Source organism: Erinaceus europaeus, chromosome 10 (genome assembly GCF_950295315.1).
Source record: "Erinaceus europaeus chromosome 10, mEriEur2.1, whole genome shotgun sequence".
Lineage (NCBI taxonomy): Eukaryota > Metazoa > Chordata > Mammalia > Eulipotyphla > Erinaceidae > Erinaceus > Erinaceus europaeus.
In genome coordinates, this window is record NC_080171.1 from 123,752,353 (window position 1) to 123,768,863 (window position 16,511).

Sequence of the window (16,511 nt, forward strand, 5' to 3'; positions counted from 1 at the left end):
AAGGGCTGGCGGTACGTCTATAAAAGGAAAAGTTGAGAGGCTGGATAGTGTTTTCTTACCAGTTTGATCTGTATTCTCCTAATGCCAGTGTTACGAGACGTGGCGGACAATGAGTTATCAATTAATTCTGCAAGAGCAAATGCTGGAAGAGAAGAAGAAAATGTCACTGATTAACTTTTCCCTTGCAGATACTTTATATAAAAGTTCAAAGTAGGGGTGGAGGGTAGATAGCATAATGGTTATGCAAACAGACTCTCATGCCTGAGGCTCCAAAGTCCCAGGTTCAATCCCCAGCACCACCATAAGCCAGAGCTCAACAGTGCTCTGATTAAATAAATAAATAAATAAATAAAAAGTTCAAAGTAGAAGAAACTCTGAAGTACCTTACACCATCACTTTTATTTTCGAAAGAACTAGACTTAAAGTGTTACCCTGATCCTACAGTTACAAGACATAACAAAGGCACCACGTCAATCAGCACCAGCATAAAAACGCAGTCACCAACCAGTAGCGCTTGTCTGGCACTGTACAGCACAAGTTAGCCAGCCCGGACTGCTGGCCTCAAGGAGTTTATGATCTAAAGACAGACATACAGACGCACGAGACCAACAGAAGATCATAACCATGAAATCAAACAGCAGTCTTTGTTGTAATCACATGGCGCACAAACCAAAAGTAATCACACTCAAGAGACGGGCCGTAAAGGAACTCTGAAGGCATCTCTCTCTCTCTCTCTCTCTCTCTCTCTCTCTCTCTCGGAACTGGCTCAGGTGGAGGCACTAGTCTACAGCCACCTTGCTGCTCGGCTTGCTGTGGGGTCAGTGCTGGAGACTGCCCAGTGTATATGCCTCTCACCCCCATGGAGCTTGACTCAACCAACACTGTATTTAACTGACGGAAAAGCACTTCGGCAAGTATTCCCATGCTCTACATACTGGGGGATGGCCTTATAAAGAAGTATGTGCAAGAATCGAGAGCTTGTAGGTCATGGAAGGGGACAAATTAACTTCGAAGGAAGTGAGCATGATTTGGTATTTGACTAGCTATAAATGAAGGAGAAAAGGAAAGTCAAGATACTTGTGAGTCTTTGCTATAAGACTGAATAAGGGGGCCAGCTGGTGGTGTACCTGGTTAAACACACACATTACAGTGTGCAAGGACCCAGGTTCAAGCCTTGGACCCCACCTTGGTGGAAGCCTCACAAGTGGTGATCACTGTGAGGCTGATAATTGTGAGACTGATCACTGTGACCAGATGGTGGCACACCTGGTTGAGTGTTACAATGCACAATGCACATTATAATGCACAAGGACCTGAATTTGAGCCCCCAGTCCCATCCGTGGGGGAAAGCTCTGCAAGTTGGTGAGGCAGTGTTGCAGGTGTCTGTCCCGTTCCTTCTCCATCACCCCCTCCCCCTCTTGATTTCTGGCTGTCTCTATCCAACACGAAAAGGGAAGGGAAAAGGGAAAAGGGAAAAGGGAAAGGGAAAAAGGGGAAGGAAAGGAGACTGATGACTAGATTCAGACTCTGATGTCCCTCAAAGAACATGCACAGGAGAGCGGCTGGGAGAGGATGACACTGTTAATAGTAAACAGTTTATTCTTTCAAGGATTTATATTATAAATAAGAGTAGACACCTGGACAATAGCTAATAAGAAAAAAAAGATTATGACTTTGTAAAAAGATTTTATTTATTCATTAATGAGAAAGATGGGGGGGGAGAACCAGACATCACCCTGGTACATGTGCTGGCAGGGATTTAACTCAGGACCCCATGCCTGTGAGTCCAATGCCACCTCCCGGACCACAGATGATTACTTTTTTAACATGAGAAAAATGTTTGGGGTCTTTTTCTGAAACAAAAGCAAACAAGCAAGAAAAAAGAAAAGAAAACAGCATAATGCTGAAGCAAAGAGACAGCACAGCATAACGACTGTGTAAAAGCTCAACGGCAAGACTCTCAAGTCCCAACTGAAACCAGAGTTGAACAGTGCTCTAGTGTAGGGAGAAAGGAGAAAGAAAGAAAGAAAGAAAGAAAGAAAGAAAGAAAGGAAGGAAGGAAGGAAGGAAGGAAGGAAGGAAGGAAGGAAGGAAGGAAGGAAGGAAGGAAGGGAGAAAGAAAGAAAGAGAAAGGAAGGAAGGAAGGAAGGAAGGAAGGAAGGAAGGGAGGGAGGGAGGGAAAAAAAGAAAAGAAAGAAAGAGTCGGGCGGTAGCGCAGCGGGTTAAGCGCACGTGGTGCAAAGCACAAGGACCGGCATAAGGATCCCGGTTCGAACCCCGGCTCCCCACCTGCAGGGGAGTCGCTTCACAGATGCTGAAGCAGGTCTGCAGGAGTCTGTCTGTCTCTCCCCCTCTCTGTCTTCCCCTCCTCTCTCCATTTCTCTCTCTCTGTCCTATCCAACAACGACGACAATAACAACTAAAACAATAAAACAAGGGCAACAAAAAGGAATAATAAATATTAAAAAACTCAAAGAAATGAATAAGCTTTGATACGAGGTTTGTTTTTACAGGAGAGATTTCTTTACTCTGAAGCAAGATCATCTCAGTACAGTAAGTATTCAATATTTTATAATGAGATTGAAGTAAGGAAACTCAAAATGACTGCTCAGTCTCCAAGGAGAAGGAGGAACTCTTAAAAGTGACGGAGCGGAACGTGTGATACGCGCCACATGGCACTACCAGCGTCCCAGGTACTTACGCAAAGGGTTTTGTCCTTCGCTGGCATAATACTCATACATGCCGCTTTTAACCAGTGTGTCATAGTGAGGCAGGAAGTCGATTCTTTCTTTTGTGGCTGACAGTAGTAGCTGATCGACTGACTGGAGCAGGTACAGAGTTACTCCATCTTTAACAGTTTCTTCTGTAATCAAGAGACAATGGCCTTCAGTGGTTGGGCAGCATCAGAAACGCAGTGACTTATAATTTAGGATGTGCACAGTAATCATAAAGTGCCCTTAAAGATGATACAGGCAGGCCCCTGAACAGTGCTCCATCCACATAAATCAAAGTGTATGCTTTGCTGTGGGCATGGGTAAAGCACATCCAAATCGCTCTGCTCACTAGCACAGGAGACAAATGAGGAAGTAACTTCACTAGACCAGTATCAAAACAAATAGAGCGAGAATGGTAAAATTCAGGGCCAAGCTGTGGTTTATCCGGTAGTGTACAAGTTACAGTGGCCAAAGACCCAGGTTCAAGCCTCCAGTCCCCACCTATGGAGGAGCGTTTCTCGAGTAAATCAGTGCTGCAGGTGTCTCCGTCTTCCCCTTCCCTCTCATTTCTTTCTGTCTGTATCCAGTAAATAAATAAAGGTAAAATTCAAAAGATTTAGTCAGAAAAAACTGGCATGCTTTGGAATTTGATTGAGTAAACAAATTAGACGGGGCCAGGCGGTAGCACAGTGGGTTAAGTGTACATGGTGCAAAGCACAAGGACCCACGCATGGATCTGGGTTCGAGCCCCCGGCTCCCCACCTGCAGGGGAGTCACTTCACAGGCGGTGAAGCAGGTCTGCAGGTGTCTGTCTTTCTCTCCCCCTCTCTGTCTTCCCTCCTCTCTCCATTTCTCTCTGCCCTATCCAACAACAGCAACAGCAATGGCAACAATAACAAGGGCAACAAAATGGGAAAAACGGCCTCCAAGGAGTGGTGAATTCATAGTGTAGGCACTGAGCCCAGCAATAACCCTGGAGACCAAAAAAAAAAGATAATGAAAGACTAAGTTAGGCCTGTAGCTAGGTGTTGGAAAGGTCTCAGATTCTGCAGCTGTAAATGCTATCAACTACTTGTCTATAAAGCTCCTTGAAAATTGACCTCTGTACACTTACCCAGTTCCCTCCCCATCCAAAACCAGTAGCCAAAATCAACAGTTTCAGCCTGCCTACATAATAAAAGTTTTACTCTAGGATGTTCTAGAGTGTGTTACATACAAAAGAGCAGAAACTTAACACAGTTTGCTTACCAAAATTGTCACAGGTAATTTCTTTCCTACTTGTTGTCGTAATAACAAATTTCTCTTCAGGTGAAATGCCAAGTGTCTATCCAAAATAATAGGGGAAAGAATATTATACAAAGGAGATAAATGTAGTACTTAAATTTGCAACACAAAATACTGATAGTATATAATATCGTAACAATACCCTATCTGCCTAAAGAAACTGTCTTGCTGTTTTAATTTTGCATTTGCATAATGAAGCACACATACTATCTGTTTAACATGTTTGTTTTATGCTATTCTATAATGCCTAGAAACACGGTCAGGAGTGACATCTCAAGAGCAGCCTCCAGAGGACTTCTCAAAGAAATACTAGTTCATGCAAATATGTGAGGAGTCCTACTTGGAACAAAGCACCAGTTTAATACCATGTTCAGCAAGTTGAAATACTGGGATGTTTCAGTACTGGATGGGGTCAGTAAAGCCCGTGCTCTCTGGAGCAGAGACCCAGGTTCAAGCCACTGCCTACAACACCACACAGGAGCATCTCCACAGGGGAAGCTTCTAAGCAGTAGGACAATGCTTTTGTGTCTCTCCTACCCTGTCTCTCACCCTCTAGCTAAGAGCTAAAAAAAAAAATAAAAAGTAGAGGTAGATAGCATAATGGTTATACAAAGACTCATGCCTGAGGCTCCAAAGTCCCAGGTTCAATACCCTGCACTACCATAAGTCAGAGCTGAGCACTGCTCTGGTAAAAAACTAAATTAAATTAAATTTTAAAAAAAGAGAGTAAAGAAAAGAAAAACAGCCACTGGGAGTGGTAAAGTCAAGCCCTAACAATAACCCTGGTGGGAAATAAACAGATAAAATCCTAGAAGAAAAGAGAAGTTAATGTTTCTCGTCCTTCAAGCAAAGACACCCATGCCGCAGTAGAGAATCTTTGGCTCTATTATTGCCCCTTCCAAGGAACAGCTTAAAAAATAAAGCAAATTATAAACTATGGTTGGGGAAAAATACATCAGAAGACGTGCATTAGCACCTTCACATATCAGGATGAAGAACAAGAAAGAGAAAGACAGGAGCAAAAGAAAATTCAAAAGAGCAGTACAGAAACCATGTAATTTCATGACTTATAAAAAATAGGAATTAAAAAGTCAACATTTTCATTCAAATTTTACATATGTCTAGAATTAAAAGACTATTTCTAAAATGAAACGATGTAACTCTTTGCAACAGGTATACTGTAGACCAGCAGACAGAGCTCCTGGTGTCTCATACCTGTGTTCAGCTTTCTTTTTTAAAAAAATTTTATTTATTTTCCCTTTTGTTGCCCTTTTTGTCTTTTTATTGTTGTTATTGATGTCGTCATTGTTAAATAGGACAGAGAAATGGAGAGAGGAGGGAAAGACAGAGAGGGGGAGAGAATGACAGACACCTGCAGACCTGCTTCACCGAAGGTGAATCGACTGCCCTGCAGGTGGGGAGCTGGGGGCTCAAACCGGGATCCTTATGCCGGTCCTTGCACTTCGTGCCACATGCGCTTAACCCACTGCGCTACTGCCCGACTCCTGGTGTTCAGCTTTTTTTCTGCCTTTTCTTATGTGAGTCTCTCTATGTTGTAAGTATTTAAAAAAAAAAGTTAAAATTCCAGTCAGTCAATGTAGATAGAATAGTAATCACAATTTCACCACCACTGGATGAGCTACCAGATAAAACTTTACTATGAAAGGATCCAGTTGAACCCAGCTGGATTCCAGTAATTTGATAGCAACACTGCTGAGAGACTAAGTAAAATGTCCAGTCACGTGGTCCCGGGAGGTGGCATAGTAGATAGAGCACTGGGCTCTCAAGCATGAGGTCCTGAGTTCAATCCCCGGCTGCACATGTACCAGAGTGATGTCTGGTTCTTTCTATCTCTCCTATCTTTCTCATGAATAAATAAATTCTTTAAAAAAAAAATAAAAAATAAATAAAATAAAAAATGTCGAGTCAGACTGGCATAACAAGAAATGCCATGACTAAAAAGCTTCTGCACACTAAAAGAAACCACTACCCAAACAAAGTAACCCCTTACACAATGGGAGAAGATCTTTACATGCCATAGATCAGACAGGAGTTTAATAACCAACATATATAAAGAGCTTGCCAAACTCACAAGAAAACAAATGACCCCATCCAAAATGGGGAGAGGACATAGATAGAATATTCACTGCAGAAGAGACCTCAAAGGCTGAGAAACTGAAAAAATGTTCCAAGTCTCTGATTGTCAGAGAAATGCAAATAAAGACAACAATGAGATACCACTTCACTCCTGTGAGAATGTCACACATCAGAAAAGGTAACAGCAGCAAATGCTGGAGAGGGTGTGGGGTCAAAGGAACCCTCCTGCACTGCTGGTGGGAATGTCAATGGGTCCAGCCCCTGTAGAGTGCAGTCTGGAGACTCTCAGAAGGCTACTAGTGGGGAGTCAGGCGGCAGCGCAGTGGGTTAAGCGCACATGGCGCAAAGCACAAGGACCGGTGTAAGGATCCCGGTTCAAGCCCCCGCTCCCCACCTGCAGGGGAGTCACTTCACAGGCAGTGAAGCAGGTCTGCAGGTGTCTTTCTCTCCCCGTCTTCCCCTCCTCTCTCCATTTCTCTGTCCTATCCAACAACGACATCAACAAAATTACTACAACAATAAAAACAACAAGAACAACAAAAAGGAAATAAATATTTTTTAAAATTAAAAAAAAAAAAAAAGGCTAGAAGTGGAGCCCAACACACCCATCCAAAAAGATCTGTGTACACATAGTACAATTTGTAATAGCCAAAACCTGCCCACCAACAGATGAGTGGCTGAGCAAGTTGTGGTCTACATACACAATGGAATACTACTCAGCTATTAAAAACGGCGATTTCTTGGATGGAGCTTGAAGAAATCATGTTAAGTGAAATAAGTCAGAAACAGAAGGATGAATATGGGATGATCTCACTCTCAGGCTGAAGTCGAAAAACAAGATCTTAAGAGAAAACCCAAGTAGAACCTGAACTGGAGTTGGTGTATTGCACCAAAGTAAAAGACTCTGGGGTGGGGGTGTGTGTGGGTCGGGGGGAGAATACAGGTCCAAAAAGGATGAGAGGACCTAGTGGGGGTTGTACTGTTATGTGGAAAACTGAGGAATGTTATGCATGTACAAACTATTGTATTTACTGTCGAATATAAAACATTAATACCCCAATAAAGAAATTTTTAAAAAAAGGGGAGTCAGGCGGTAGCGCAGCGGCTTAAGCGCAGGTGGCGCAAAGCACAAGGATAGCATAAGGATCCCGGTTCGAGACCCCGGCTCCCCACCTGCAGGGGAGTCGCTTTACAAACAATGAAGTAGGTCTACAGGTCTTTCTCTCCCCCTCTCTGTCTTCCCCTTCTCTCTCCATTTCTCTCTGTTCTATCCAACAACAACCATATCAAGAACAACAATAATAACTACAACAATAAAACAAGGACAACAAAAGGCAATAATAAATATATAAATAAAATAAAAAGGCAAACACTAAGCAGAGCTTGGACTGGAGTTGGTGTACTGTACCAAAGTCAAAGACTGGGGTAGGGGGAGGGCTCAGGTCCTGGATCTTGATGGCAGAGGAGGATCTACTAGGGGTTGTATTGTTATGTGGAAAACATGGAAATGTCACATATGTACAAACTATTGTATTTTACTGTTGACTGTAAGCCATTAATACGCCAATAAAGAAATTTTAAAAAGAAAATGAAATAAATATATATAAAAAAAGATATACCATCACTACCTATAAAATATTCTTTGCCCCAAAGATCTAACCTAGGCCCCGGACACCTAAAGACAACTAATTTTTGACAAGGAAGTTCAGAATATCAAATGAAGAGAGGACTGTCTTTTTAACAAATACTGTTAGAAAAATTGTGTTAAAAAAGCAAAAAATGGAACCACATATTACCATGTACAAAAGTCAACTCTAAGTGGATCAAAATCACAGACATTAGACCCGAAACCATCAGATATACAGAAGAAAACATCAACAGAACATTCCACAATGTTCACTGTGGAAATGCTTTTGAAGATCCAACCCAACAGCAAAGAAAACAAAAACAGAAATAGACCAATGGGGTCCCATCAAACTGAAAAGCCTGTGCACAGCAAAAGAAGCCGTCACTGAGACAAGAAGACACTCCCCGCTGAATGGAGGACCTCGCATGCCCTATGGGAGGGCTAGCTGCCAACGCCAGCTCACAAGTCGGGGGCCGGCAGTAGCGCAGCCGGGCAAGGACGGCACAAGGATCCCAGTTCGAGCCCCCGGCTCCCCACCTGCAGGGGAGTCGCTTCACAGGCGGTGAAGCAGGTCTGCAGGTGTCTGTCTTTCTCTCCTCCTCTCTGTCTTCCCTATCTCGCTCCATTTCTCTCTGTCCTATCCAACAACGACGACATCAATAATAACTACAACAATAAAACAAGGGCAACAAAAGGGAATATATATATATATATATATATATATATATATATATATAAGAACAGACACGGGCAAAGAGACATCTGTACACTGTTGGCGGGATGTAGATTGGTTCAATCCCTGTGGAGAACAGTCTGGAGCTTCCTCAGAACGCCAGAAGTCAATCTACCTATGATCCTGGATGCCTCTCCTCAGGATCCAGCCAAAGAACACACACACACCCATCCAAAGAGATCAGGACACACCTATGTTCATAGCAGCAGCTGTAACAGCCAAAACCTGGAAGCAACTCAGCTGGCCGACAACAGATGAATGGTTAAGAAACCTGTGGTGGAGGCCGGGCAGTGGCGCACCTGGCTGAGCGCACATGCTACGATGTGCAAGGACCCAAGTTTGAGCCCCAGTCCCCACCTGCGGGGGGAAAGCTTTGCGAGTGGTGAAGCAGGGCTGCAGGTGTCTCTCTGTCTCTCTTCCCCTTCCCTCTTGATTTCTAGCTGTCTCTATCCAATAAATAAGGATAATAATAATAAAGACACTTGCGGTGTGAGGGACTGGGAGGTAGCTGTCCCAGCTGAATATCACATACCATGAGCAAGCCTCCCACCCCCCACAGGCAGGGGTAAACTCGATTTCTCTCTTCCTATCTCCCCAGGCCCCCCCCCCCCCCGTCTGAAAAGTGGATGGGGGATGGAGAGAGGGCCTGGCTGTGGCACACCCGGCTAAGCGCACAATTACCATGGACAAGGAAGGATATGAAACCCTGCTCCCCGCCAGCAGGGAGAGCAAGAACTGCGGGTGTCTCTCCTCTCCTCTCCTCTCCTCTCCTCTCCTCTCCTCTCCTCTCCTCTCCTCTCCTCTCCTCTTCTCTCAGATGACCAAGGAAAACAATGGGGGGGGGTAGTTGCATAGGCACTGATCCCCAAAGCTAACACTGGTGCCCAGAAATGCATCAATGAATGAATGCATGAAGAGGAAGACAACAGCCACCAGGAGCAGTGACTTCTTCTAGCCCCAGTGTTAACACTGATGAAACAGACACAGATAAATCAATTAATCTTATGGCACATAATACAAAATGGACTACTACTCAGCTATGATAAACTGAAATCATTTTTGCTGTATTTTAGATGGCACTTAAAGGCATCTTGCTGAGATGTGGCAGAAAGAGAAGGCTGAATAGCAGGTGGCCTCACATACAGATGGTGTTTAAGAAAAGTAAAGCAGGGAGTCGAGCGGTAGCACAGTGGGCTGAGCGCGTGTGGCACAAAGCACAAGGACCGGCGTGAGGATCCCAGTTTGAGCCCCCGGCTCCCCATCTGCAGGGGAATCGCTTCACAGGCGGTGAAGCAGGTCTGCAAGTGTCTGTCTTTCTCTCCCCCTCTGTCTTCCCCGCCTCTCTCCATTTCTCTCTGTCCTGTCCAACAACGACGACATCAATAACAACAACGTTAAACAAGGGCAACAAAAGGGAAAACAAATAAATAAGAATTTAAGAAACAGAAAGAAAAGTAAAAGAAGGCAGAGCTAGGACCGGGTGGGACGCGCTGCAGCAAAGCGAGTCTCTGAGCCGGGGAGAGGGCGAGCGAGCTTGCGGCGCACGTGGTGTGCAGACATCCAGCACAGGGAGGAAGAAGCACTGTGCATAGTTAGCTGAGAGATACTGGCTGAAAAACATATATCCAAATGGCAAGGGCAACAGAAGGGGAAAAAATAGCTTCCAGGAGCAGTGGGTTCGTGCAGGCACCGACCCCAGCAATAACCCTGGAGGCGATATATAACATATAATATATAATTTATATATATTATTTGTATCTATATCTACTAAAGGACAATTACTGTTCTTGTGACAACCTTGATGAGAATCCTCAAACAAGTAAATGCAGTAGCACTCAAGGTGAACTCAGACCCCACTAAAACCCTACGTCTACTTCCTCCTCCTCAACGTGAGGCTAGACCCCACTGACCTAACACCTAAACAAACGACATTCAACCCTTTAACAGCTGGGAGAAAGTTCAAGCTCCTCAGATAAAGAAAGAACTACAGGGCAGGGGAGACAGCATCATGGTTATGCAAACAGACTCTCATGCCTGAGGCTCCTAAGTCCCAGGTTCAATCCCCCGCACCACCCTAAGCCTGAGCTGAGCAGTGCTCTGGTGTTTCTCTCCCCCGCCTCTGCAACTCTCTCAAAAATAAAATTAATTTAAAAAATTAAAAAAGAACTACAAAAGCTGGATAAGGGCAAAAGACAGGGCCAGGTGGTGGCGCCCGACTGAGCACACATGTTACAGTGTGCAAGCACCTGGGTTCAAGCCACCAGTCCCCACCTGCAGGGGGAAAGCTTCACAAGCAATGAAGCAGGGCTACGGGTTGTCTCTCTCCCTCTCTATCTCCTTTCTCTCAATTTCTGGCTGTCTCTATCCAATAAATAAATAAATAAATAAAGATAAGGAAGAGAAAGAAGTTAAAAGCAGGATGGGGTCAGGGGGGGCAAGAAACTAGCTCACTTTAATCCTTGGATTCCCACATAGATGGATGGGCCTAGCTAGACCTTAATGGATCCCTCTCTCCACCATCGCTGGTCACTGCCATCAGGAACGCCATCACGAATGCCACCGCAAGCTCCAAGCCCCTCCAGGACCCGCCCTCACTGCAGAGCAGCTGTGGCAGGGACCCCCCCACTCTCTGAAGGGAGGCTGGTCAGCCTGCTCTGCCCCTCGAGCACGACGGGTCCTGACATGAGAGCAGCCCAGAATTCCCAGCTGTGGCCATGGGCTGCGAGCTCAGACTGACAGGGACTCCTGTGCTAAATGAGAGCGGACATGGGCCCTGGGTCAGGTTACGAGGGCAAAGCTGATTGTATTTATTTTTTCTCTTCAAGTTTGGGAGCTACTCTCTGCCACAATCCAGCTTTCTAGCTCTAGTCTCAACTCTGACTACATCGTCCCAGACAATATTTTAGCCCACTTCCACGTTAGCTATCCAGCTCCAGCAAAAATTACTAAAGTCGGGGGTCCTTTAAAAATGACTCTAGGGGAGTCAGGCGGTAGCACAGCGGGTTAAGCGCACGTGGTGCAAAGCGCAAGGACCGGCATAAGGATCCCGGTTCGAGCCCCCGGCTCCCCACCTGCAGGGGAGTCGCTTCACAGGCGGTGAAGCAGGTCTGCAGGTGTCTGTCTTTCTCTCCCCCTCTCTCTCTGTCTTCCCCTCCTCTCTCCATTTCTCTCTGTCCTATCCATCAACAACAACAATAATACCTACAACAATAAAACAACAAGGGCAACAAAATGGAATAAATATTTTTAAAAAAATTTTTTTAAATGACTCTAGCTGTGGTCTGGGAGGTGGCGCAGTGATAAAGCTTTGGACTCTCAAGCATGAGGTCCCGAGTTTGATCTCCAGCAGCACATATGCCAGAGTGATGTCAGGTTCGTTCTCTCTCCTCCTGTCTTTCTCATAAATAAATAAAGTCTTTAAAAAAAACATGACTCTAGCTTCTTACCACCCTAAAATCCCTATTCTCACCTAGTCTATTCTTAATTTTTGGTTCCTGGTTATTACATATTTTGTCCTGCTTCAGATCTTAACTGCTTTTCAGACACCAAGGTGCAGATGCTACTATGACTCCATCCTCAACTCCCTGGGCAGACAACCTCCCCAATGTGTCCCAGAGCCCCAAGCCACTAGGGAAAGATACAAACAGGCTGGGGCGGGGCGTATACATCGACCTGCCAACATCCATGTCCAGCAGATAAGCAATTACAGAAGCCAGAACTCTTACCTTCATTTTGGTCCATAGTCCCAGAGGGAGACAAATATTAGGGGAAGATGACCAGAGGGCTCTGAAACCCAGTTCCATCAGGACCCAGAGAGAAAAGGCAAAAAGGAAAGACACTCAGAAGTAGTAGTAGGCGTAGTGTGCCTTTAAAAGGAAGAGAAGGGCATGGAGTGGACAGCATAATGGCTAAACAAAGAGACTGCAATGCCTGAGGCTCCAAAGTCCCAGGTTCTATCCCCACACCACCATAAGCCAGAGCTGAGCAGTGCTCTAGTTAAAAAAAAAAAAGGAAGAGAAGGCAGGACCACAGAAAAAAAATGAGCAAAAATATAGATACACAGACAGACTGATATAAAAATATAGTCAATCCGGGAGTCGAGTAGTAACAGCCGGTTAAGCACACATGGCGCAAAGCACAAGGATCCCGGTTTGAGCCCCCGGCTCCCCACCTGCAGGGGAGTCGCTTCACAGGCGGTGAAGCAGGTCTGCAGGTGTCTGTCTTTCTCTCCCCCTCTCTGTCTTCCCCTTCTCTCTCCATTTCTCTCTGTCCTATCTAACAACGACAACAATAAAACAAGGGCAACAAAAGGGGATAAATATTATATATATATTTTTTTCAATCCATATCTGTGACCTTGGAAGAACCACTGATGTTTCCAATGGAGAGAATGGGGACACAGAATTCTGATGGGGGAACAGTATGGAATTAAGCCCCTGTCATTTTGTCATTTTGTAAACCAATATTAAATCACTAATATAAAAGAAATAAAAAAAGAAAACTGGGGGGAGTCGGCGGTAGCGCAGCGGGTTAAGCGCAGGTGGTGCAAAGCGCAAGGACTGGCGTAAGGATCCCGGTTCGAGCCCCCGGCTCCCCACCTGCAGGGGGGTCACTTCACAGGTCTTTCTCTCCCCCCTCTCTCCATTTCTCTCTGTCCTATCCAATAAACAACATCATCAATAACAACAATAATAACTACAACAATAAAACAAGGGCAACAAAAGGGAATAAATAGATAGTAAAAAAAAAAAAAGGCAGCAAGCCCAGCAAGGTAGCCCACCTAGGAGGGTCCCTGCTTTGCCACGCAGAGGACCAAGGTTTGACCCCGGCTCCCACGGGGATGGGGGACGGGGGACAGGGGACGGGGCTGGGGGCAGTGCTGTGGCATTATGGTTCACTCAAGCCCTGGCGGTGAGTACACACAGCCGCTGAGTCAGGGTGGAGGAGGCCCCACAGAGCTACACCCAGCATGGATGAGACCCTCCGTCTGTCCTGTCACCGCACTGAAGTGAGTTTAGCCGGAACTCTCCAACTGAAAAAGTGCTATACAGCGGCGGTGCAGAACAAACTCGCACGGAGCCAAGGAGCAGAGAAGAGCCACACACCGAGGAGGAGCAGCGAGCGGCCATGAAAGCCGCTACAGTACACATCAATCCAGACTCACAGGCTTTGTTTCTGTATGACAGCAGGAGAAACAGAACAGCACTGCTGCACGGGTGATGCTGCACGGGTGATGCTGGCCTCCGCACACCCCACACCCCACACCCCACACCCGAGCCACTGCCACCTCCTGGGCGCTTTCATCCCCGGGTTTCACCAGGGCCCTGCTCAGCTCCGGCTTACGGGGGACTGAACCTGGGGCCCCGAGGCCTCAGGCATGGGTCTTTGCATAACCAGCATGCTACCTACCCCGCCCTTGACCCAAGCATTTAAAGGGAATAATTCTGACAAGATGACAGGGACTTCTGAAAAGATATCAAAAATACAAGCAATTAAAAAAAATACAGTCGAGCCCCCGGCTCCCCACCCGCAGGGGAGTCGCTTCCCAGGCGGTGAAGCAGGTCTGCAGGTGTCTGTCTGTCTCTCCCCTCTCTGTCTTCCCTCCTTTTCATTTCTCTCTGTCCTAATGACATCAACAAGAATAAAAAACAAGGGCAACAAAAGGGAAAAATAAATATATATTTTTTAAATGGATCGGGTTAAAAAACGGCTAGAGGGCGCTGGACCTGGTCGAGTGCTCCCCGTTACCATGGTCAAGGACCAGGGTTCAAGCCCCGGGTCCCCTCTGCATGGGCAGAGCTGCAGGAAGTGAAGCAAGGCTGCCAGCGTCTCCCTCGCCGTCTCTCCAAAGTAAATAAAAGCACAGTCACAAAGGGCCGGAGAGCTACAAACAGAAACTCCAAGTGCTAAGTGACCACAAACTGCATGACTTACGCATGAGCAAATGTTTCACGCCCCTCCGTCCCCTTATTTCATTCATTATACTGTCACTTTATTTTTTTACAGATGTTACTTATTTATGAGAAAGACAGGAGGAGAGAGAAAGAACCTGACATCACTCTGGCACATGTGCGGCCGGGGATGCAGCTCGGGACCGACCACGACCTGCTGCTTTTCATGATAAAGTTTCCTTTGGTGGGGCGGCTCTGGACACAGATCACCGGCACCGGCACTGCGCGCCCGGCCCAGCTGCAGAGGAGACAGCCGCGCACCTGGCCCACCTCCAAACCGGGACTGCGCGGCTCGGGGCTCGGCACCGGCACCGGCACCGGCGGCCTCCACTCCACTCCACGGGCAGGGGAGACAGGACGCCGGGGGCGGGCCGCAGGCCCCGAGTTCAATCCCCGGCTCCTTTCGCCCTCTGTCCGCACTTGCTGGGGCACAGGGAAAGAAAGGAAAAGGAAGGAAAAAGAAAGCAGAGTAGCAGCTATGCTCTCCGGCAGGGAGATGAGCTGCTCGGGGGCGCGGGGCTGCGCCAGGGTCCTGCAAAGACTTCAGGCCGGGGGACACCAAGTGCCCGGGTCCGACTCCCGGCCGGCTCCGAGTCCCGGGTTCGATTCCCGGCCGGGCTCCGAGTCCCGGGTTCGATTCCCGGCCGGGCTCCGAGTCCCGGGTTCGATTCCCGGCCGGGCTCCGAGTCCCGGGTTCGATTCCCGGCCGGGCTCCGAGTCCCGGGTTTGATTCCCGGCCGGGCTCCGAGTCCCGGGTTCGATTCCCGGCCGGGCTCCGAGTCCCGGGTTCGATTCCCGGCCGGGCTCCGAGTCCCGGGTTTGATTCCCGGCCGGGCTCCGAGTCCCGGGTTCGATTCCCGGCAGGGCTCCGAGTCCCGGGTTTGATTCCCGGCCGGGCTCCGAGTCCCGGGTTCGATTCCCGGCAGGGCTCCGAGTCCCGGGTCCGACTCCGGCCGGCTCCGAGTGCCGGGTTCGATTCCCGGCCGGGCTCCGAGTCCCGGGTCCGACTCCGGCCGGCTCCGAGTCCCGGTTCCGAGTCCCGGGTCCGACTCCGGCCGGTTCCGAGTCCCGGGTTCGATTCCCGGCCGGTTCCGAGTCCCGGGTCCGACTCCGGCCGGTTCCGAGTCCCGGGTTCGATTCCCAGCCGGTTCCGAGTCCCGGGTCCGACTCCGGCCGGCTCCGAGTCCCGGGTCCGACTCCGGCCGGTTCCGAGTCCCGGTTCCGAGTCCCGGGTCCGACTCCGGCCGGTTCCGAGTCCCGGGTTCGATTCCCGGCCGGTTCCGAGTCCCGGGTCCGACTCCGGCCGGTTCCGAGTCCCGGGTTCGATTCCCGGCAGGGCTCCGAGTCCCGGGTCCGACTCCGGCCGGTTCTGGGTCCCGGGTCCGACTCCGGCCGGCTCCGAGTCCCGGGTTCGATTCCCGGCCGGGCTCCGAGTCCCGGGTCCGACACCGGCCGGTTCCGAGTCCCGGGTCCGACTCCGGCCGGCTCCGAGTCCCGGTTCCGAGTCCCGGGTCCGACTCCGGCCGGGCTCCGAGTCCCGGGTTCGATTCCCGGCCGGTTCCGAGTCCCGGGTCCGACTCCCGGCCGGTTCCGAGTCCCGGTTCCGACTCCGGCCGGTTCCGAGTCCCGGGTCCGACTCCGGCCGGCTCCGAGTCCCGGGTCCGAGTCCCGGGTCCGACTCCGGCCGGGCTCCGAGTCCCGGGTTCGATTCCCGGCCGGTTCCGAGTCCCGGGTTCGATTCCCGGCCGGCTCCGAGTCCCGGGTCCGACTCCGGCCGGCTCCGGCTACCCCGCACGAGGAGCGAAGGCTGCCCGGCATCTGCGGCGCCTCCCGCGCGCGTCCGGCCCGTCCCCCCGCCCCGGGCAGCTCCGTCAGCGACTCCCGACTAGACCCGGCGCCCGCGGACGGACGGACGGACGGACGGACGGACGGACCCTGCCGCGCGCGCTCCCCGGGGCCGAGGACGGCAGGTGCCTGTCACGGGCTCGGCCGCGGCGGCAGGGCGACAACAACAGCCGCGGCCGCGTGGCGCCTGACAGCTTTATGGCCCCGGCCGGCCGCCTACCTGGCGCAGCGCCGCGCGGAAGCCCGCGAAGCCCGAGCGC

At 49.1% G+C, this 16,511-nt stretch overlaps 1 protein-coding gene across 3 annotated transcripts in view; it reads right to left on the bottom strand.

Annotated features, from left to right (window-relative positions):
• The window catches only part of SMCHD1 (structural maintenance of chromosomes flexible hinge domain containing 1), a 110,847-nt gene that overhangs the window by 94,185 nt on the left and 151 nt on the right, over positions 1-16,511 (bottom strand). For all 3 annotated transcript variants that reach the window (XM_060200763.1, XM_060200762.1, XM_060200764.1), the window contains exons 1-4: positions 16,472-16,511; positions 3,963-4,038; positions 2,702-2,863; positions 60-142 (exon numbers count right to left, since the gene is read on the bottom strand). The exon at positions 16,472-16,511 is cut by the window's right edge and continues 151 nt beyond it. In XM_060200763.1, coding sequence (XP_060056746.1) covers positions 60-142; positions 2,702-2,863; positions 3,963-4,038; positions 16,472-16,511 — 361 coding nt within the window. The remainder of the gene's footprint in view (positions 1-59; positions 143-2,701; positions 2,864-3,962; positions 4,039-16,471) is intronic.